At 40.0% G+C, this 24,057-nt stretch overlaps 1 protein-coding gene across 1 annotated transcript in view; it reads left to right on the forward strand.

Moving 5' to 3' along the window:
- Window positions 1-24,057, forward strand: part of LRRC1 (leucine rich repeat containing 1) — a 69,461-nt gene that overhangs the window by 16,650 nt on the left and 28,754 nt on the right. Inside the window, exons 3-4 of the mRNA XM_058836622.1 lie at window positions 12,325-12,403; window positions 15,584-15,673. Coding sequence (XP_058692605.1) covers window positions 12,325-12,403; window positions 15,584-15,673 — 169 coding nt within the window. The remainder of the gene's footprint in view (window positions 1-12,324; window positions 12,404-15,583; window positions 15,674-24,057) is intronic.

Here is a 24,057-nt window from a genome sequence, read left to right on the forward strand (position 1 = left end):
TTGTCCTGATCAGTGGTTTGCACTCCAAAAGATTTTGTTGTTGTTCTGCCCAAAATTACTTAGGGGATAAAAAAAGGAACTCTTCGTGTTCCTTTCAGGCAGAGAAAAACAGCCCTGCTTTTTGAAATGCAGTATGCAGCATGAATAGGAAAGTGTGATGGTGACATCTGAGCTTGGGAAATAAGAGATCATTGTTCTGTGTTTTTCGTTGTTCTAGCTGTCTGGCTTGGTGCACTAATTGCCTTCGGTCCTGGCCATTCTGTTTCCTCAAGAGTTTAAAAACACAGATATAAATTCATTTAATGTTCTCTGCACGGGAACAGCTTTTTCTATCTCAACCTCTCATCACAGAATGAGGAAAGGGTTTTGAATAAACAGAGTACTTCCATTTCTGCTGTCATAAAATGGTAATGTGTCTTCCTTTCTCCTACTTGATAACCCTTTGGCCAGTATATGATCTTTGAGGCCATGTCAGATGATGGGTATATTGTATGGGTGGATTGGGTGCTCTTCCAAGCTGTGGTGGCCAGCTGCGCTTGGAGCAGCTGTGAAGTGTTGAATCTAGAGGAGGGATCAGTCTCCTGATTTTGGAGGTAGCTCTGTATACCTGTGCCTCGCAGTTATGTGCTGTATAAGTAGCCCTGCTTTGTAGACACCTGGGAAGGGTCCACAGGGAAACTCTGAAAGTGTCTCTCTAAAATTCTCAGGGGTTTTAAAATGCCCAAGACATGCTAGTATATACGTTAGAAATGTGCTACAATAATTAATTCTTTAAGCAGTTTCTTGGTCAATAAGTGAATCTAGAACTACAAAAATCCTTCTAAGAAGAAGTAAATTTGATGCTCCCTGTGTATGTGAGAGAAGTCTGGGGAGGGTAAGGATGGCCTCAGTGGTGCAGAAGGAAAAGGATTTGGGAAGGCTAGCAGCCTTCTTAAACTTCTTAAACTTTTCCTGGAGTATTTGTATGTTGATTCTATTTCTCATTCCCTGCAAGGCCCACATGTTCATGCAGATTTTCCTAGGAAGCATCCCTACTGTGCTTTTCTAGTCTGGCTGAGGCTGTTATTTGTGCTAAGGTTGAAAGAATGAACCAAGGACTGGAATATAAGAGGGCAGAGAAGCTGTGCTAAGAAAACAGCATAGTGATGGTGAACACTTTGAAGGTTAATTGGCAACCCAGTTTATCTCTGCCTCTTAGTATCAAGTTGTTCAAAAGCTCGTGTACTCATTCTAAGGCTAGAGAACACAGGCTTGTAGGATTTCAACAGTGGCTGCCTGAGCTTTTGACTTGCTGGCAAGGTATGTCTGAAACTCAGGAGTGTTCCCTGAGGAATCTTCTGCGATACTCACCTGCTGTGTGTCTGAAGTTACTGCTGGTTCCCCCAGACTCCCCAAGGCTGATTAAATCTTTTCCTGGATTGTCATATCAGGGGTGAATTCTGTGAAGACACTGGGTCACTGAAGCGTTCTTGCTTCATGACCCTAAAGTTTGGGTAGGGCTCAGGTGCTTTCCAATGAGCTCCAGTGCAAGTCTTTGCTCTGCATGATGAAGAGGGAGGTTCTGCTCTAAGCACAGTCAGAAGTGCCTGTGTGCTATTTTTTTTCCTAGAGCACTTGTGGTGTGGGAAAGACCCTGTGATTCATAAGGTGCAGTCTCCAAAGATAGAAAGATGTGCTTGAATTTCTGCATTTCTTCCCTGGTGCTTGGACTTCCACTTCATTAAGCTTCCCTTTCTTCCAAAGGCATGCCCGGTGTTTCACATCCCTGTGAGCTGTTGCAGGTTGCTACCCATGCTGCTCATCCTCCAGAGATTTCCTTCAGCGACTTCATTCCCCCTTTTCTTCTTGCACAACCCCTGGAGGCCAAATTCTAAAAGCTTAGGGCCCTGCCATCCTGGGTTCATTAAAATGTTAATGGCTTTTCTTGTTCTGTGGCTTTTTCTAGACAGGAGGGGCAATGTATAAAGGTTCTGTAGTTAATTTAATGCATGCTGATATTCAGGATTATGTATACTATGTATGTATGCTGTGTTCTTGAGGAGCTGGTGCAATCCTTTTTATCCCTCTTCTCCAAGAAGAGGGGTTTTGTTTGCCTTTGACAAATATGAAATCCTCCAAACTCCACTGATGTGTTTTTCTCATGATATTGCATATTCCTTAAGATGCCCAGAAGGTGTTAACTGTTGTATTCTTATTTGAAAGAAATTTCTATCCTGCACACACTTTCTCTTAACAGGTGTGCTGTGGAAGCCAGGTTTTTTTTTTCCTTAATGTCCTGCAACTTTCACAGACATTGACAGGTTGTCAGTGGCTTGTTTCATTCAGCTCTTTTTGCATAAAAAGAAAATGACTGTGAGCTGGGATACTAGGCATTAGGCACTGGAGTGGCTTTCCCATCCTTCCCAGCTTCAGGAGTGCCATTTGGACGGTCCTGCTGTCCACCCCTTTCTCTGATGCAGGCTGACCCCATTGCTTTTGTAGGAGAGGATCTTGTACTGCTGTGTCTACCTGGGAGTTGCTGTCTGTTTCTGATCAAAGGCTGGCAGGCTTTTCTCCTGTTCCTCTTGCTTCCATTGAATGTGTGTACCAAGGACTTGGTTCTGCAATCCCATAGCATTGGTAGTTGCTCTGTGCTGGCAGCTTTGCCCTGGCTGTCTGTAGTGACTTTCCAGCTGACAGCAGGTAAGGGTGCTCAGATGGTATGGTCTTCTGTGGAAGTGGTCTGTAACACTGTAGTTTGGTGTTATGTCACTGAGATCAAAACTGTGGAAAAGATTGAAGTGTGAGTGCAACAGGAGAATTAAATGTTTTTTTATATTATTGCTAGATAGATTATTCTGGTTCTGTTTGCTGATTCAGCTCTTGGTGGAGCTGAGATCCCTTGCTTTATGAACTGAGGCATGATGGGTTTTGCTGTGGCATCTATTGAGGAAATCCATGTGTGGGCACATCTTGTTAAGCTATATTTGGCTCTGCATGATACTTGATACCAAAATCTCAGCATGGTTCTTTACTATGATATCCAGTAAGGATAATACTGTTTGTTTAATGTGTACAGTTCATATTTCATACCCACCATGGAGATGAATTCCATTTAATAACATGATAAATTAGTTGCTACCCATTTTTGTAGTTTCTGGTTAAACTGAGCTTATGACTGTGTTGATGCTGTGGTTGTTCTGGACACAAGTCATGTGATATCAGGATATTTTCATTTCAAAATCCTCTCTCCACACAGTTGCCATATGCTTTCATTTATATGAAAATAATTACACATTTAACCATAGATAAATATGCTAGTTTAGGGTTACTGTGACAGTAGAGCTGGTTCCTCACAAGCAGCTCAAAAGTCATTATGCTGTGTGAGGAAAGACTACATTGCTGCTATGCAAGGTCTGAGCAGGGTCCAAGGCTTTGGAAGTCAGTCTCAAGAAGATCAGTATCCCAAGTGCTCCATGAGCCTTATTCTTAAGTTTTCCTTGCTTCCAAAATGGAAGACAGTTGCAAATTTAGAAACTTACATTTTTGTTTTGTCTTCAGCTCTCAGGGTACTTGGAGAACTCTATAACAATGGTATTTAACTGTTCTACTTTCAGCTGCAGGCAATTTGATATTTCTGCTTTTTATTTGAAGTGTTTATACTTTTTAGCCACTTTGCAACCTAATTGAAAGTCTCTTTAGAGATTTTGGTCATCCTCAGGACACCGCATCCATTGTGTGATAGGTAAATTTTATTCAACAAGTTGTTAGAGGGCCAGGTGAGTAGGCAGAAGCTTTCCTGCAGAGCATCCATCAGTCCATCCTGCTGAAGGGAGATGTAGAATCTTTGGTTTGCTCTCTGAGACTCAGCTCACTTGTTCATATCAGTGCCTGCACTTCAGTGCTTCCCGTTTTTAATTCAGCCATCTGCTCTCCAAGGTATACCTGTCATCTGTACTGCAGGTTTACTTCCCTTCTGCCCACAAAGTGAGTTATGTGTTCCCCTTTTCCTCTCACTCACTGAAAACAGGATAACCAGTATTATTTCAAAGCAGAAATTCTGTGGAGGAAAGGCTTGAATGCGTGTTTTGGTTCAGCCTGGGCTGGTGTTCCAGCTATTTTACAGTGAAGAGATAAGCCAAGTAGGGAGAAGCACTTTTGAGTCTTCTGATCTTGTCCCACAGCCTCACATGGACTCTGCTCTCTTGTCTGGCAGCTGCTTCTGTTGCTTTGTGCTCTTGCCTGGGGTCTGTCTGTCCACCTCTGCTGCATTTCCACAGCATCTGGGCAGAGACTTCCTCCATGAAATCCTCTTCTTCTGCCTGCCATCAGCTGCCTTAACATGAATGTGCTGATACAGGTCCGGTGGCAAGTAGCAAAACCTGGAATGCTAAGAAGTAGATGGGAATTGATGCTTTCTTGTTCAGTGGACAAGGAAAAAACCCCAAGCCAGCAACCTGTGCTGGAAGGCAGTCTAGCTGACAAATGCATCTATTTTGTTAACATATGCAACTGCTGGATGTTGCTTGTTTGCCTTCTGAACCGATTTGTGTCCAAGTGAGTGCTCACAAACAAGAATTGCTCTCCTACTCCTGCATGGACACGTCTTATCTGCTATACAAAAGCATCCTGTGAAAGCTTCCAGAATGCAATCCTGGTGTGTACGCCTGGAAGTGATGGAACATCCCACCAGGGACTATTGTGTTTTGTATGGTGGTAGAGTAACTGAAGCTTCAGTCTGCATATGAACAGTGACTGGTTTTTGGCTTTGTGGGGATTTTGGGGATTTTTTTGGTACTAATGAAAGCAATGCAGACTTGGAGATAAGAGAATTTTTTGCTCTTTCAGATGGTTGCTTGCTAACAGTTGTGTTGCATGTTTGAGTTTTAATGTTTGGGGTGGGTTTTCTTTGACACATCTAATTTCTTGTGACAGACCTTTTCAGTGTATTATCTCCCATTTCTTCCTCGAGGATAGTTTAAAATTTGTACTTAAAACTATAATCACTTTAATGTCTTACACATGAAGCTTAGGGATTGATGTACAAAGGAGCATATTAGGGAAGAAAGAAACACCTGCTGCAAATTGCTTTTGGACTCTGGAGCTCTGCAGAGTGTTTCAGACATGTAGAAATTCTTACTTGCTTTGAACAAGTGATGTAAAAGTGAATCTGATTTGTGAATCTGTGCCACTAAAATTGATTTGATTCAGTAGGTTGGAGGAAGAGGAGAGCTTTATATGCCGCAGGAGCAGTAAGGTAAGGAGAGAAATTACTGGACCATGTTCTTGCTCAGGCCTTCTCATCAAGGAGAAGGAAGAAATGGCAAGAGCTGACTCTGATTGAGAAAGAGAAGATAAATGATAACTCATGACAGAATAATTTAATCAGAAAAATCTAGAAGATGTTATTTTTAAATGGATTACAGAAAAGTGGATTTTCCCATCATGGCATGTTCTGCCAGATTTAATTGTTCTTTCTGATAAGACTTTGCTAATGTACTTGCGTGTGCATCTCTCAATAGTGCCTTCATACAAACTCAAGGGAAAGCTATGGAGAGGAGCAGGCCAAGTTGGAGGCAGAAACCTTAGGCCTGCCTCAGGTGTCAGCTAGAGTGTTAAACATCAGACAATACATATAGGATTGACATAAAATAAGGACTTAATTTTCTGGATAATCTAGATTAGATTAGAGATCATAAAATAGTAATCTATACCTTGTTAGTTCTTAGATTCACAGATTTCCTTGGGTTTCGGTTTCTGTTTTATTTGGAATGTAAGATGACATGACAATGAAGTTACTGAAGAATTAATCTGGAATAAATCTGGAACTTTGCTGCTAAAACACTTAAAACACTTTCTCTCATCCACAGCTTCCTAGGTAGAATACTAGTTTTCACTTTTTTTACCCTCTTCTCAGACTAAAAATATTTAATTCCTATTATCTTTGAGGTCCAAGGTCGAAATTCTTATAAAAATATCTCCATTAACTCTTCTGTTTAACTGTTGACTGGCATGTATAAGTAAAAAGGTAGAATAAATAAATTTGTTGTCAGACTTGGGCCCTTCCTCTTAATTCACCTGTAGCTATTATTTCCTTGTGATCTGGTCTTCCAGCTCTCCCCTCTCTCTCCCCTGCCTTTTTTTTCCTCCTGTTTCAAAATTACAGCCCCTGATCTCTGTTCCTGCTGCTTGCTGCAGCCGAGGAGGATAGTCTGTTGAATTAACACATGCTAACTGTTCAAAAACCCAGTTTGTTCTTATGTCCCTGCACAGTTTTCTTTCAAATAACGCGTCTAATATATATGAATGCATGAAATGCTGTTTTGGGAGGACTTTTTTCTCTTGGTTCTCTTGATGTTTTGAAAAGGGATGTTTCCGGGAGCAGTGAGGAGGAGAAATGAGACACGTATCTTCAGTTTCTTGTTAATTATTCAGTAAGGGATTTACTTGAGAAAATGCAACCTGAACCTGTTGGTGAATTTTCCTTAAAGCTTTAAAGACAGGTCTTAAAAGAGCTTTATCTCTTGTGTATTGTATATCCTCAGCCTCAGAGCCTGAAGAGGAAAATGTTACAACCTGTTCAAGAACCACTTAATCTCAATAGACTTTGCAAGAACTTCACGACTCCTGTCATGATGTGCCCCATAAATTGTAGCACTTCATCCAAAGAGGTTGATTACTTCGACTTAAGGGCTAGTAGCAAAGCCTCCTGGTTTTAAAAAAAGGGAAACCTGTCTGATCATTGTGAATGTCATTATCTCAGTATGGAGATGGAGGGAGAGGATGAGTAACCTTCCTCCATCCCTTCCTCCTGCAGGATCAGACAGGATCAGATCAGCTCCTTGGGAGCTGCATTTGGCTGCTTTTGGGAGGGTAGAGAGATGTGGTGGGGACATCTGTGACACAGCAGCCTGTTCAGCTGGGCTTTCAATCTGGAGAGCCCTTCAAAAAGACAAACAAATGCTTGCAGCACAAATTCCTACTTGAAAGGTATTGGACAAAGTGGGCAGTGTCCTTCCATGTTTAGTAGGGGGAGGAGAGGTGGAGAGCAGGGCTGCAAAACTGAGCTTTTCCAAGGGCAGGCTTCTCACAGATCCCTCTCAGAAGGTGGGTGGCACAGAGGAAGCACCCTGGAAGTGACAGGAGAACCTTTAGGCTCCTAAATCCCTTCAGTATTGCAGTGTTTAATGCTTTAATAGACCTTTTGTGTGTGGGGGTATATGTGTAAATACTGCCGTTGATAATTTGTATTATATACATGAAAAGAGGAGGATGAAAAATAATCTGTGTATTAAATTGGATGGATAAGACCTGGTTTGCTGCTGGTTATCTCTCCTGAAGGATAATGCTGCATGGATTCACAGTCTTTGAGTCTAGAATGGGCTTCCTTGGGTATAAATTTGGTGTAAACTAATCAACTGCTGAATTACATTTATGGATTACTACTAGTCACTAAGCAGTTAAAGGTGTTTTGCCTTATGTAAAAGTGCTATGTTATGCCTCTTGTTGGACTTTCCACTCTGACTAGGCAAATCAGGTCTGTTCAGCTGGCTTTGGCTGGGGTGTATGCAGTGTGCCAGCTCCAGTGCTCCTAACACATGGTGCTCTGTGTTGCCTTCATAGCTGGAAAATATGACTGCATCCAGTAGTTCCTCCCTGAAAGACTCTTGAGCATGGTAAACTCTCTCCCTCAGGAATGTGGTGCATCTCTCATATCTGAGACTTCAGCAAAGTTCTTGAAAAAAAATACTTTTTACTTTTACTCTTTTACTTGAGAGTCACTGTTTGTTTAGCTCCGGTCTGGTAGCCCTGTCACAGCCTAGGACTTTCCTGGCCATTGCTGTTGTGATGTTGATTAGGTCTTGGAAACTATGTTCAGTATTGCAGGATGTGTAAAGAATGCTGGCTTTACTGTAACCTTTGTGTAGATGGAATATTACCAGTTCTTGAAATTTAATATAGAATCCTGGAAAAATGTACTATACAAAAATTTTACCAGTTTAAAAATCACCCTCCCAGCCATTAGAGGAAGAAAAGCCGGGGAATGTGGTTTGAAGGATGTAACTGTTGTAAACATTTTAAAAAAAAAGAGGAGGGGGGTAGAAAAAGGATTATCATCAAACAGAAGGATTTTTAGAAGTAATTTCCTCATCTAGGCAGTACAGAATTCCCTAGTGTCAAAACTAATTCTAAACTTACCTTGTACAGGGTTTGCTAAATTGTTAGCAAATTCTTGTGCAAACTGTAACAAACTGTAACAAACATCTGAAGAGGTGTTTTGAATGCAGAAGGGGATTTATGCCCTCTTGTATACATGACTGCTGAGCTTGATTTTGATCCACTGCTGCTGCCACAACTTCTTTTCTGCTGTCAGTGTATCTGTACTGTCACACGTCATAGGGCTTATGTTTGGTTTATGGCTTTATTATTAGCAGTGCTGCACAATCTGCATACCAGAACATCTGGGGCATTGTGTAAATGCAAAGCATTCATCAGAGTGTAGCATTAGAAGAATCCTAGATATTTAAGTAGGATTTGAGCTGGTTATCCAGCAGTGGCAAGAAAAGTATTCAACCTTACTGTTGCTGATATTGACAGGTACATACATGTTAATGTCTGTAACAAAATCGGGTAGTCAATGCTAATGGTGAAAGGTTCTTAATCCATCAAGAGACACAAGGACTTTATATATTTTAATATCCTCTGCTGCATTCCAGTTGATTATGTCAGTGGTTTTGTTATGTACCATTATCTTCTCTACTACAAATTATCACTCCATTTTTTGCTGTTTAGTAAAATCTGCCTCTTCTTTTCTCTTCTGAATTAATCTATTCAATGCAATGTTACACTAGTCTTCATGTGTAGTGATAAAGTATCTTCTCATAACTTGTGTTTTGCTTGAGAAATCTTTTTAAGATGCTTGGCAATGAAAATGAGTTACATTTCAACCTTTTTCAATTCAGTAAATATATAATCCTCACTTCAGAGAGCTGCACTGAATTTTTGTCCATCTTTTGTGCGCATAGGCAGAGGAGAGAAATGAATAGTGAAAAAGTATCAAGCAAGTGGGAGGAAAATGTGTTTTACAGGATCAGAGAATGGGTAATGTTGGAAAGGATCATAGAGGGTCATTGATCCAACCTCCCTGCTCAAACAGGATTGTCCTAGACCACATTGCACAGGATTGTGTCCAACTGATTCTTGAAAATCTCCAGGGAGGAGACTCACAACCTCTCTGGGCAGTCTGTTTCAGTGCTTGGTCACCTACACAGCGAAGATGTTTTTCCTTATAGTCAAGTGGAACTTGCTGTGCATCAGTTTCTGTCTGTTGCCTTTTCTCCTATTGCTTGGCACCACTGCAAAGAGCCTGGGAACATCTTCTTGACAGCTTCCCTTCAGATACTGATAGACATTGATGAGTTCCCCTCTCAGTTGTCTCTTCTTGAGGTGAACAGGCCCAGCTCCCTAAGCCTTTCTTTGTTAGAGGGTTGCTTCTGTTCCTTAATTATCTTTGTTGCCCTCTGTTGGACCTGCCCTCAGGAGCTCCCTGTCCCATACTGCGGAGCCCAGAATGCGACACAGCTCTCCAGGTGTGGACTCAGAGCTCAGTGAGTTCTCTGTCCACCTCACTGTCCAGTAATTCAGTCTGCACCTCCTGAGTTTGCCTACAAAGTTATTGTGGAAAACAGTGTCAAAAGCCTTGCTGGAGTCCAAGGAGACAATATCCATAGCTCTCCCCTCATCCATCCAGATAGTTGTTTCATTGTAGAAGAAGAGGAATCAATTTGATCAGGTGTGAATCCATGCTGACTATTCCTGATCACCTTCTTGTCATCCATTTGGAGGGATTGAGGTGAAGCCAGCAGGCCAGCAGTTCCTTGAGTCCTCCTCCTTGCCTTTTTTGTAGATTGGGCTGACATTTGCTTTTGTCCAGTCCTTGGACACTTCTCTTCATCCCCATAACCTTTGAGATGATCGTGTGTGGCCTGGCCGTGGTGTCCCCCAGCTCCCTCAGCACGTGTGAGCAAGTACCAACAGGGCCCAAGGACTTGTGAACATTCTGTAACCCAATCCCTCTTGACCATGGAAAAATCTTCCTTCCAACATGGCTTTACTGTGGTCTTCTGTGTCAGAGATCATGTGAAAGAAAACCCACAAAAATTAAATTTCTCTTTGTTTTCCCTGTTCCTATTTACATTTCTTATTGAAGAATTTGGCTCAGGTAGTGACTTCATAGTCTGGGAAAGCACATTTTATTTCCAGAACAGATTCAGTAATTCACGAATGCATCCAAATTATAAGCAGTGCCTACACTGTGTTGTTACAAATAGTATCTTATATTGGAGTAATTTTTTCTTGTCTTGGATACTTTTTCACCTTTACAGATAGTATCCAAGGCTTTTATAACAGAAAAAGCATGTCAAAATAGTTCTGCTGAGAAGGCATATTTTCTGAGTATTGTAGTATGGTCATACAGAAGTGCAAGAAAAACTATTTGCAGTGTGGCAGTGATATTTTGGTGGAGGAAATCAGTAGCATGATTAGTTTTAGAAACATGTGCATTGAGGATTTATAGTCTGCTTTATATGTTGCATTTTTATGCAACGTTATATATATTTTTCCCCAGACATATTAGAATAGATATTTTTACTTCAGCTTTACTTTTTCCTGTTTGCTTGTTGGTTTGTTTTTAATCAGTGAGAATGATTGTCATGCTAAAATGTGTATCTCTGTGTGAAAATGTTGAAGGGTTGTGTGTGTACATAAATGCATTTTAAAATTTGTGGATGGCAGCTTGGTTGCAAATAAATAAGTAATCGTCGGTTCTCAGAAGCTTTGAAATAGAGATGTCCCTTTCAGCTAGCTCCCAGGGAAGAAGAGCATGAAGACTAGATAGTGGATGACACATTCTGTACTTGCTGTTGGTTAGCCAAGTTCAGTGTCAGTGTTTGTTGTTGCTGTAACGCAAGATAAAAGTTACAGTGTTTATTTGACTAGATTCAGATGAGATTTTAGGAAGAAATTAATTTCTGTGAGGGTGATGAGGCACTGGAACAAGATTCCTAGAGAAGCTGTGGATGCCCCATTCCTGGAAGTGTTCAAGGCCAGGTTGGATGGGGCTTTGAGCAATCTGGTTTAGTGGAAGGTGTCCCTGCCTGTGGCAGGGGGGTGAGACTAGGTGATGCTTTTCAGCTCAAATAATTCTGTGATATTGTTCTGAGTTGGGAAGCATTCAAAATAGATGCTTTTGGTGAGATTACCTGGCAAGAGGTGAACCTGGTGAGCAGGTGCTTTCCTCTTTTCTGCCCTCCTTTCTCCATCACACCTCTTTTGGGGAGAAAATCTGAACAAAATACATAGGTAGTCAATTCTGAGGTACTCAGCTAGGTAGGAAAAACAACTGATTTTCATATTTTTTTTCCAATGTATTTAGATCATATATGGCTGGTGAGGTCAGTGGAAATAGCCAAAAACTTTGAAACAGAAGTCTGATCATTACTTAAAAATTTGCTTTTATGAAAAAATTACTTTCAAAATCAGTCATAAAGATTAATTTTGATTTTCAAGGAAACCAAAATATTTATTTAATTTTTGCTGGACCTCAGTGACAGTGAACAGGTACTTAATCAGAAGACTGCTAGCCTATTTGTGGATATTCAATTTGTTGTAAATGCCAGGAAACATTTTTATATCTAGCATATACTTGACTTGAGTAGATAAATGTGTTCTATTGAAGTTCCTTGAAAAAACACAACACCTGTTTTCATGTACAAATATGTCTGTTTACTTTCTGGCAATCTGAAATGGTGTAGTAGCACTTATTGTGACCTGTCAGTGTGAATATAATTTTCAAATTACTTGACTATGGTGTAAGGGAGGATGTTTCTGCTCCATGGATGTATGTTACGTGTGGAGAGACTTGCACATTTGCTTCTTCCTTCCACCGTTTTCCTTTCCCACATACTTTCTTTCACCACAGAATGTAGGCATGTATTGATCGATTCACCAGAGGTTCTGATTATAATTGGCTCTTTAGGGCAGCCCCATCACATTGGTTGTCTGATTCTTTTGATGAGCGGAGTCTGATAAAGATCAGTCCAAGGACAGGTGAGTAGTAGGAAGATGAACATGGAGCAGAAGGGGAAAATGGGGTGTGAGAAAACACAAAATGGGTCTGCTTCTATAGTTCTGTACTTGGACAGGGAGCAGCCTTGCATGTTGAAATGTCTTGAAAGATACCAAGATAACTCCTTGCAGTAGCAAGTTACTGTCATTAAGCAATAATTTCAGTGAAGATGCAGTACAGTTGCTGACATTTTATTTCCTTTTTTTTTTCTTCTGCAGATATCCCTGAAATACCAGAAAGCATCTCATTCTGCAGAGCGCTACAGGTAGCAGATTTCAGTGGCAACCCACTGACTAGGTAACTTCACCTTCTTCTTAGTACATGACATACCAGAATTGCAATCTTGCTGTAACAATTACAATTTTAAATAAAAATCACCTAGACTCTGTGTAATATGGCCAAGAGTGTTTGTCTCTGGCAGGGACTGCAGCAAAAGTTCAGATTCAAAAAGTGATGTGCATCTTGCTTTGGGTGGGGATGAAATTTGTTACCCAACCAGAAAAATCTGATATGGTAAATATGATAATCTATAAAATGATTTTAATTCCTTTTCTTAAATGCATAGGAAAAACCATGTTCATACTTAGGAAAGATACAGCAATGGCTAGAGCAAATGAATTGGCACAAACCCAGGCGCCTGATGATTTGGAATAGACTTTAGATCAGCTGCTGCAGATAATGGCTTTTACTAATGATTAAAGCCTGGGCTGGCATTTCATCACCCTCCTGTCAGTTGGGACACAGTGACATGCAGTAACATGAGGCAGAAATGCACTGTGTTTGTCAGTGGCTGCTGTGTCTGCTGCCAGCCTGTGTTCTGATGAGCTGAGGTTTGGAGGTTATACATGCTTTTAGTATGGAAGAAGAGTTTTGTTTACATTTCTCTGTTCAAATTTGCTGAAGAGTTTGGAATTTATCTAGTAAAGTGAGGGTGGAGATGGCAAGGAAGAGGTGATTTGCTAGTTAAAGCCTTTGAATGCTATTTGGAGAGCTGTTTCTTGAACCAGCCATTGCCACAGAGCTTCTTTGTGATGCTGAGCAAGTCACATAAGCCAGAGTGCTCACAGTGGGTGCTCACTGACCTGCTTTGCTTTGTACTGAGATAGCCAGATACTTGCAAGGTTAGCTGGCTGGCTGGGCTGCTACAGTGCTGACAAACAGGAGTCTGTAAGAGCTTAAGCCGCTCCAGTGGTTTCACAAGACTGCTTCTCCCACATAGGCAGCTCAGATTCTTCAGAAGTGTGCTCTGAATATTGCCCATAGTGCCTCCTAAGTTCTCTGAAAGTCGCATCGCTGAGCATTAAAGGGACACTTGTGATCTTAATCCCTGTGGCTCTGCAGCCTATTTATATAGTGAGGATAATAATACCACAAAAATCCAGCAAAGCAAACTGAGGCTGAACTGATGTTTAGATACACAAGTGGTGAGGGTCAGTGAGCAGCATTTTTCCAGGCATCAGTTGCAATGTATAAAGCTCAGATCTGCATCTTGTGGCATTGAAATCAAAAGTGTCAGTAATAGTGTTCTAGTTGTCCTTCTTCATTCTGTGTGCTCAATAAGGCCTGAGCCTGAGTAATGTGTTTCCTTAAACAATACCTGTAATGCACAGCTGCAGCTTTGTGGAGTTCACTAAAGAATTTTTTCAGTGGTGTTGAAATAGATCTCATCACTCTTTGTTGATAATTTAAGGGAATTCTAAAAATTCTTGATAAAGTGGCTGCAAAGCGTAAGCATGTCCTGGAAAACATCACTCCAAACAGTTTAATAAGTTAGAAAGCACAGATTCCAGGAACTGTTTACTATGGTTGCCAGGTATTTCTGTGATGAGATCCAGAATTTCAGTCTTATCTATATAATAGCATGTTAGTTTTTTCACTGATTTGCCCAGGCAAAGTGGGAAAGTCAAATAGTTATTTTTGTGTAATATTCTGAAACTTCTTTTTAGCTATTGATTCTTGTCCTTATTTCCTCTAAGCTTAAAAGCCAGTTGGAGATCTTGGCAATCAATGTCCTATCACTAATACAATATGTTGCCTCATTGTCAAACTTAAATCATTGATGAAACTGTGCATTAAAGGTGGCTGGCAGACCATTTTTCCAGCTGTTTTCAGATTATTTCAGATTTATGTATTATTCATATCAGTAGAAAGCAGATGCATTTATTTATAGATATTTATACATGCATAGATTTATTATAGATATGGAAGTTCACTGCCTGCTGTAGAGAGAATAGAATAGTTCTAGTTGGAACGGACCTACAATAATCATTAAGTCCAACTACCTGTTAACATCAGCGCTGAGCAAAAGACAATCAAAGCATTTAACTCCGCTCTTAAGCCTGTTAGAGTCTAAATGGTAATAAGTGGTACCAGTGGAGCTCACATTTTGAAGATATTGAGCATCTTCTGTTAATAAGGTCCAGAATATGAAGCAGTGCAGTACAGAATTGATCACATGAAATCTGCCTCTTTCCCCACACTGTAATTTGCCTTTTTCCTTCTCCCCATTTCCCCTGTGCAGAGTTGTATTTGCCTGTTGGTGTGTCTCTGTTTGGCAAGTTGCCTGCAGGTCGCACCACGTGCCTTGAGCTGGGTGATGGGGAGAGCAGGAACCAAACCAAACACTACAGCTTGATCTGCATGCTCTGCAGGTCGAGCAGAAATTGAGTGACTGGGCCAGGGGCTTCTGCTTCCTTACCTAATTGACCCCTTTCCCTCATCCTGTCTCTTGTGCAACTGCAAACTGAGGTTCTTGGTGTTGCCAGTGAGCAGCAAGTGGCACAGGAGCCCCTCAGTGTGAGGGAATGGGGGGGGCCACACCTTGCAGAAGACCGGCTGGGTGATGGACATAAATGCTTTGGGAACTTTGGAAGTGTTCTGCATATGACTGCATTTCATAGTGTAAGAAGGAGGGATTAACATGCTGTTGTGTTGTGAACCAGTGAATGTGAAATGCTGTAACAGCAGAACACTGTCTTCATGGTGAACAGCATGTTTTTTCAAAAAAGCAGCAATTGAAAAGCAGCCTAGCAGCTAATACAGAATGGCCATGCTATAAGCATGTGTGTAACTGAAGCCTGAATAAGAATAAAATGTAATCATTTTACCATTTGGTTATACAGGAAAATGATTTAAAAAATTGGGTGGTTTTGTTTTTAATGTGTTTGATTTTATTTTTCAATTTTGTTCAAATGCTTAAAATGTTCTCAAGCCCTATGGTGTTTTGAAGTTGCAAATTGAGTGCAGGGAAGAGAGTGGTATATCACCTCTTCTTTGACACAGAATAAACTTTCAAGTCCCTAAATGGGACTTTAAAACACCCTGAATCATGGATTTTTTTTATAATACTTAGAATTTTCTGAGAGTCATGCTAGAACCTGGGCTTTCCTTCTTCTGTGTGTATTTGCTAAATAAAGTCTTACTCACCTGAAAGAGAGTACTTCTGGAAGTCCTTGATTTGAATTAATATCTCCATAGGTTGCCTGAAAGCTTTCCTGAATTGCAGAATCTCACGTGTCTTTCAGTAAATGACATCTCTCTGCAAGCACTACCTGAAAACATTGGGAAGTAAGTTCTTTGTACCTTACTACTTTTTAAATTTATTTTTTTATTGTTGCCTTTCTTGTATAAATGACTCACATAATCGTATTTAATACACCTGTAAATTATTTGCAGGTCTACCCTTATTTTTTCTATTATTTCAAGTTGGAGAGATTTGTTTAAAAAATCCTAAAACATGGAATTTTCATTTAACATTTGTAGGTTAATGTAGAACCTAAAGTATGTATGTGTATAGTTCAACTCTGTTCTTTAGGATTTAAAATAACTTGGAATTTTAGGAGCAAATTTAATTCAGAGTTTTGTCATGCTGATCTGACCTTTTGCTTTCCTAAGTAGACCATTGATCCATTATTGTGAACATGTCAGATGGCTTGCAGCTTAGCTCAAAACCAGGCAATTGCTGGCACAAGAACAGATGGGTAAAAGCTGGCTGTGATCAGGATGGAAATTTAGAAGCTTCCTAACTAGCTATGGGAGCAGTCTGGTTTTGAAAAAACCTTCAGTGGGAGCTGTGGAGATGAAAACTCTTGGAACAGCTGTTAAGATTAAATTTTATAAGTTTTTAAGATGTTTGTTCACTCTGGAAGGTAGATCAGTGTTGCAAGGACAGACTTTAAAAGTGGAAACGTGGAGAGTGACATGAACAATGTTTCTGTGTCCCCTTTTCACTGAAATAAACATCCACCTTTGCAGATGGAAAATCTCTTTCCCCTTAGCAGAGAGAAGGGTGTCTCTCTTCCAATTCGAAGGAGAAAGTAATAGTTCCAAGTCTCCTTACTAAAATATATGAGAGTGACTGTGCTGATTCTGCTCAAAGGCTCATCTAGCCCAGCTTCCTTTTGCTGTTGTCGTAAATAGGTGTTTAGTGAGGGTTTAGAAGAACAATATGTGTGTGTGATGACTCTTTCTTCCAGCCCCTGACTGTTTCTGGTTCAGAGGAGTTGGATTTTGGTTTGTCTAATTGATATCCCATAATGAATCTCTCTTCTGTGTACTTGTCCAGTTTCAAATTGAGCATATGTAGACATCTTTAGTATTCTCCCCTGGCAAATAGCTGTGCACAACTATTGCCCATTCTGCTGGTTTGTTGTTAGTTCAGTAGAATCCAGATGTTTCTAAACAGAGGAGTCCTGTGGAAAGGATCTTAATCATAAGAGCTCCTGCAATGTAGTCAAGTTGAGACTGGAATTACTTTAGCCACTTCCCATGGGTATGAAAGCTCTCAGCTGGCACCATGCCGGCTGCAACAGAAGTGGAAAATATCTTTTGAAACCTCCCGCAAGCAGTAACAGGTACAGATAGTGTGTGCCCTGTGATGAGAGCAGAGTCTTACCTAAAAATTGCTTGGGCCAGGACTTCTGTGATATTCTTCCTTTACTGTGAAAGTTCACAAAACTTTCTGTGTAGCTTTTTCAGCACTGGCAGCTAAGGCCTGCTCAGACTTCACATTTACTGAAAATAAAGGCCAAAAATTTGGGATCCTGCCTGATTCTGAAAATAAATATGAGAAACATGACAAGCATGTTGTTTTGCCTCTCATTTGGTAGTGTGAGTGATGTGATAGCCTCTGTTTTGAAGCAGATGACTGGAAACAAGTACGGTTAAAATGGGGATACCAGAATTTGTAGAGATGTCCATATGTGGAGCTGTGCAAGAAATTAAGCTAAAAATTTGCCTTCTACTGATCCGAAGCAGCTTGTGGAAAGCTGTGGTACTGTTTCAGTGTGAGCTCTTGCAGAACAGAGCAATGCTACCCATCCTCTTTTAAAGTCAGTATCTGATCCTTGAAATTGAAACTACGAATTGGGGTCCTCACTTGTGTTGGGAAGAACCACAGGCTTGTCCTGACGGACTTGGTGAGTTTTCCTGGAGGGACAGACTTTTATTCAAGTCTGACAGGCCTGCTTTGATCTGAGAAGTTTCCCACATTAGCTATTTAGAATATGAATATTGTATTTTTACAAAAACACTTTAATCTCATTATTAGAAATTTTTATTATCAGGTTTCTACTTAAAGAAGCAAAGACAGATGTGTGGGGCTCATCAGACACATCATGTGTTTTTGCCTCATCAGGTATTCAAAATAGGTGGGAATATGTTGTGAAGTCAACAGGAAGCTTGGACTGAAAATGCATAGTTTCTAACTCAGAGGAATGATAATGTTGCATGCGGGAAACTCATGGGGTGTCCACCCAAAATGTAGTTATTCCTGAAGTCCTTTGAGGAATGTCCAACAGACAGATCCTATCTGTTTCCAACTCGAAATTCTTGGCAGGTCTTGTAGTGAACTGGAACTGCAACCTGAAGTCCTTATGGATGACTTCTGAGAGTGAATTTAACTGATTTTTTAGCATTAGATCTGTAAGTAAGACATTTTCTTTCTTCAGTGTGGCTACTAACAAGTGCAGCTTTCCTATTTTAGTTGGCAAAATTTTCATAGTTTACTGCAAGTGAATTTGATGGTGCTGCCAATCACCTTGTATTTGGTAAAATCAGTGAAATGCTGCGGGTTTTCCTAAGGTAAAACCCACAAACTTGTACCCTCCTTTGTTCTTTTTCATCTGCTGGGACCCCATTCCCCCAATGCTGGGAATTGAAAAATAATGCTAATTTTGTTTTGCTGGCTGAGCAGACTTAGTAAGACTATAAAAGGTGTTTGGATATGTTTGCAAATGCCTTATTGGAGTTTCAGTGTGCTTTGGATAATAATGCATGTTGTTATTTGAGGGAATAGGCTGGACCAATGTGCTCTATATGAGATCTGCCAAATACTGAGCAAACAAATATATACTGGTGTTTATTCTACTACAGTTGGACTTGTCTGGGGAGAAATTTGAAGTCCCTGTGCTTGCTGCAGGTCTTCTGGCCACTAGAGTATATACAAACTTGGGGAACTGCATCCTAATTGCTTACAGTCTTAATAGTGCTGTCTAGGAAACTGTGTAATAGAGAAAGTGAAATCTCTAGCTCATCTTACTGTAGCACAGAGATCATCATGTGCTTAGTGTCCCTTTGAAAATTTTTTTAGTTACGTACTTGTGGTGATGGAAATTTGCTTCACTGTCTTAAATGGGGAAAGCAGCAAAAGCAATGGCAAATCTTTTACAAACAGCAGTACTTTAATGTTAGTAAGAAAGTTCTTACTAATGGCAGATGATAGACCTGAATTGCCTTGTGGTGAACCCTTAGTGGAAGTGAATCTTCCTTGTGAATTCAGATACCCAGTCTGTTTTTCCTATGGCCTAATGTATGAGTGCCAGAGTTCAGCTTCTCTGTCCCAGGCCAGTGTCTGAATTTGTTAAAACTACTGGTACGTAGAGTTCCATCTGTACTCTTACTGTGCTATTAAACATTCTTCTGCACACATCTTTTATATTTTTATTTTCCTTTGTTTTGCCAAAAGGAGTATTTTGAAGTATTCTCAGCTGGATGTTTGAAGAACATTGGCAAGGCCTTCCTTGAGCCTTTTGTCTTTCCTCTTCCTTATGCATAGCCATGCTCCCAGTATGTCAACTTTTCTTATTCTGTGTGGCCACTTCAGTCTGCTTTTCTGGTGCTGTTACATGTGCTGTTTTTGCTTGCTGGATTTAACCTCCTTCTTTTAAGCTCAGTTACTGTTTCTAGAATGATGTGTGACAAAAACAGGACTGGTTAGCAGACTATTTGTCCTCATATTACCAGTGCTGCTTTCTGTGTTTCTCTGTTATTTGTGTTCTCTTAACTCACACTTTGGTTGCTATCTGGAGTAAAACAATGAATGCTAATGCATGGGAGATACTTCAGCTGATAATTAGGTGTGTGCAGCTTGGAGCAGTTCTTGTCCTGTTGGCTAGTTGAACCATTTGGAGAAACAAGTTATACCATTTAAGCTGTGAGTAGGAGTGTGTTTTACAGCCTTTCTCGGTCTAAAGACAGCAAGTCTAATTTCCCTGCCTCTTCTGCTGGGCCGTCTGTGTCTAGAGCTGCCCAACAAGCAGGCATAACCTGTTCCTCCCAGCATGGGTAACATTTAAGAGTTTCCCCTTGCTTCTAGGATTATTTTTCTTCAATACTTCCTTATTCACATAGTACCCAAAACACAGGGCATGACTTTTTCCTGAAATTGAAAAATCAGAATATTTGTTCGTAAGGATATTTAAATAAATTGGGATGTTTGTGAGGCTTCCTAGGACATGTCTTATAATAATAGCATGAATATTCTAATGCCCGGCACCTTTCTTTTCCATATGTGTTCATTCTGTAGTGTTGGCTTCAGGCCATTGTAATATTGGCTTTTTACCAGTAAAGACTGATGATTTTAAACATCTGCATAGTGGTCTTATGGCTTAATGTCTAGAAAGAGAAGAGAGGTTGTGTCAATTTTGTGTGTTTATTATTTATTTGTGGTTCTTAGGCTTGAATAAGATCCAGGTACCTTCTTTGGAAATCCTTTTATGTGTCTCTGTTGTTTAACCTAGCATTGGACTCTCAGAACAGTGCTTCATGAGGAATTTGCCTTAGCTGAAAAAACAGTCCATTCAGCATGAAAGACATATTTGAAAAAGACAGTTATCTGTAATATTCTGTAGGGGTGGCAAAATCAACTAAATTCTTAAACGGCTGAAGCAAAGGGCAGAGCTTCACTAGTGTGCTTTAAATTGTGATTTAAGATCTGCTGCCCATTGGCACACCAGGCACATAACTCATACCCTGTTTTTAGCTTTCACATTTTTTCAGCAGTCTTGTCTGTGCCTGGGAAAGATAAAGATTACCAGATCACTTTTTTTTTTTGGATGTTAAGCCTTAAAGTAAGAGATTATTCATGACTGGCAGATAGGGTATTTTGAAAGTTTCGTATGTGGCAGATGAAAAAAGCTTTCCTCTGCCATGCGCAATCTATTCCTCCCCTAAAAATACACAGATGGTCTCTGGACATGATTTCAAAATTCTGAGGATTCAGCAAAAGATCATAGAAATACAATGATATGTAATATCCCCATCATTCAGTTTTCCCCCTCCCCTCCACCTCTTTTTTTAAGACAACTGCACAATCTGTGATGCAAGAAAGTAGCATAGCTTTATTTTAGCTTCAGAAACTTTTGATGTGGGGAGGGGTGAATTTCTTTAGATGTGAAGGATATTCTGGTGCTGATGACTGATGAGTCTGGTTTACCCCCAAGCTGCAAGCAGGCTGAATGGATCTGTGGAACCTTACTACTGAAAGGGAATTACCAGGTAAGCAGAGATATTTTCCTTTTAACATTTGCAGCTAGCAGGTAGAATGCTTAAATAGGCATTTCATTGTGAAAACAAACATAATGAAAAGAACAAATGTTGCTGTGCTTAGGAGCGTTGTTTTACAGAAAGATTTGTTACAGGCATGCTTTTCAACAGTCATGGTGCCAGAAATACCCAGGGATTTCATATTAGTCACTGAGGGTGATGGCTTTGCTTATTAAATTAGATTAAAATAATAATAAATAATAATATAATAAATAGTATTAATAAAATAATAATATAAATATAATAATAAAATATTAAATTAAATAGAATTAAAATTAAATAAACATATGTTTAATTCTAGAGGTTTCGAAGTTTTCAACAGCTTCTGAAACAGAATATCTAATGTTGATCATGGAAGTAGTAGCTGGGGAATGAAAGATCTTCAAAGGCAGGGGTGACCTGCTCAATACAGATGGTCCAGAACCAGATCAGAATGGCATTCTAATCCTTAGAATGGATTCCTGGGCCAGTCCATGGCTGTGTTTTTCTTAGTGTTCAAGTGTAGACTGTGCATCTGGTAGCATCACACAGAATAGAAAATGTTTTTAAAATTGTGTGGAATGAGACAATTTAATTCTCTTTTCAGGTTTAGCATAATGTCTCATTAACACAGAGTCTTACATGGTACAACAGAAGTGATGGGGAAGCTTATCTCACAAATACGTAGAAGGAGCACTATATGTAGGTGGTCTGGCTGGGCTGATATAAATAGTATTAAAAACTCCTACTGTGGCTTAACTGAATTTAGCGTGGCAAGAAATATTTACAGAGTTTGAGTAGGTAGAGCATTCAGTGTTAATCACAGCTGGTTGGTAGATGACAAAACTGAATGTTAAGAACTTGGAAGTTTATTTCAGGAACACTAGCAATGTAATAGTGAATGCAGTGCCATCTGGCCTTTAAATAAGAGATGTTGCATCCTGTATGTTACGCAAGTAAAAGATTTTTTAACATCTATTTAGCAGTATTTTTTAAAAGTTAAATTATTCCGTTTTTATTGAAATCATTGAAGACTGATATTGCATAGGTGGAATGGAAGATATTTTAAAATCAAAATTTTGTTGTAATAGTGAAATGGCTTAGCCTTCCTGATCCATTTCAGTAATCTTGATAAGCAAATAAGCCAAACTTAGACTCTGTAACACATTTAGGGAATTCCTTGGCCATAATATGTAGAACTTCATTTTTAAAACTTGAATGTGACTTGTACTACTGGCCATCTATTGAGGCTCTCCCTCAGTGGCTGATAACTTAATGCCTTTTCATCCTGTTTTTACTTGTGGAAGATATGTAGCTTTTTATAAGCCAATTAATGGTATTGACAGTTCAATTCAAGTAACTGGCTATGCAAATGCACTTTCTCTGACTTTCAGTGTCCTTACTGTTTAAGTCCAAGATGACAAAATTATCAACTTCCCCTTTTTGGTCCCTATTTAAAATCAGTCTTCGGAAGGAGTATTTCCCCACCCTAATTTGTGTCCAATTCTCCCAGCTCTGTAGAAAATTACAAATGTTAAGAACATAATCCTTAATTTCAGATATTGTTACAACAATTACTGCTAGAATGCTGTTCTGCTTATCAAACTCTAGAAGTAGACTTCTAAGGAGAGCCTCATGCCTTTCCCCTGAATGTTATACTCTGAAACTTGAGAGGAAAGAATAATGTTTAATTTAGATACAAGTTACATGAAGTTACTTTGCCTCCAAAAAAGGAGGAGGAGGAGGAAAGCTTTCGAAGATATTTCTGAAAGAATGGTCTCTAACAAGTTTGGTGAGACAAAATAACAAATTCATCAAAACCAGATCTACTTACTTTGCTTTCTAGTTGCTTTTCCAGCTTCTCTTGTATTCCGAGGTAGAACCATGGCATACATGTGGAGATCAGTTTATTTTGAAATAAGGAAGTGCCCTCAATTAGGAAATTAATACTTCCTGTAATTTCTAGCTCATGTAAGAATTTTTGGCATTCAGTACCTAAGAATTTGCATAAATCGCTCTCCCCTGTTGCATGGTGTGGGCAGAAGGTCTCGTTTTTAATTCTGTCAATTAGTTTTACAAAAGTTCATCAATGAACTTTTTAATCATTCACATTGTAGAACAAGTTTCTATGAGCAAAAGGTAACCGAGGTAGAACTACTGTACTATTTGTAGGTTACCATATGATGGATATGAATTTCAAGGTTCTTTCATGGTAACTTTGTCTAATTATATGCCAGCATTATGCCGTAGTTGGAAGAAAAATAAGCATGTAGTGTTGAACCTTTTTAAAAAGGTGAGAAAAGTGCATGCCTGGAACTATGTGGTTATGTGTTAAGAGACTCTTAGTAATTCCTGGAAGCATAATCCTTCCTCATGCAGCTGATACTGCTTTTGTTGCGTTGGAAATGTCGCTACACCAAAAATCCACATGGAGCTGGTTATTCAGACACGGGGAAGATAGGTTGCTGGCAGGTATAGTAGCTGGGTGAAATATGGCAGACTCTGGGAAGTTCAGCTGAAGTGGTAGTTAACCCTGGAAAGGTGTACGTGCTACAGGAGCTCTTGAAACAGTCCAACTTTAAGCACTTAATTCAAAAGAATGGTTTGAGTTGGTTGGAAGGGACCTTAAAGATCATCTAATCCAGCCCTTCTGTTGTGGGCAGAAACATCTTTCTTTAGATATCATTGCTCAAAGCCCTGTTCTATCTGACTTTGGCTTCTAGGGAGGATGCATCTGCAGCTTCTCTGGGTGTCCTGTTACAGTGTCTCAGTGCTCTCATTGCAAAACATTTCTTCTCCAGACTGAAAAATGCCAACTTTCTGAGCCTGTCCTCACAGGATAGGTGCTCCGGTCCTCTCACTGTTTTTGTGGCCCCCCTCTGGGCCTGCTGCAGCAGGACTGTGCCTTTCCTGTGCTGGGGCCCCTGGAGCTGGATGCAGGGTGAGACACCAGTGCAGAATAGAATCGCTTCCCTCAACTGGCTGGTGAAACATTCTTTATGCAGACCAGGGTGATTGTGGCTGATACAGCCTTGGGAGTTTGGACACCTGCTCTTTTCAGGGTCTGTGTGCAGCTGAGGAAGGTCAAGAGAGGAGAACAGAAAGGTTTTTTTTGGGAGTGACTTGGAACAGGAGCCTGTCCCTGAGGT

This window comes from Poecile atricapillus, chromosome 3 (genome assembly GCF_030490865.1).
Source record: "Poecile atricapillus isolate bPoeAtr1 chromosome 3, bPoeAtr1.hap1, whole genome shotgun sequence".
NCBI classification, from domain to species: Eukaryota; Metazoa; Chordata; class Aves; order Passeriformes; family Paridae; genus Poecile; species Poecile atricapillus.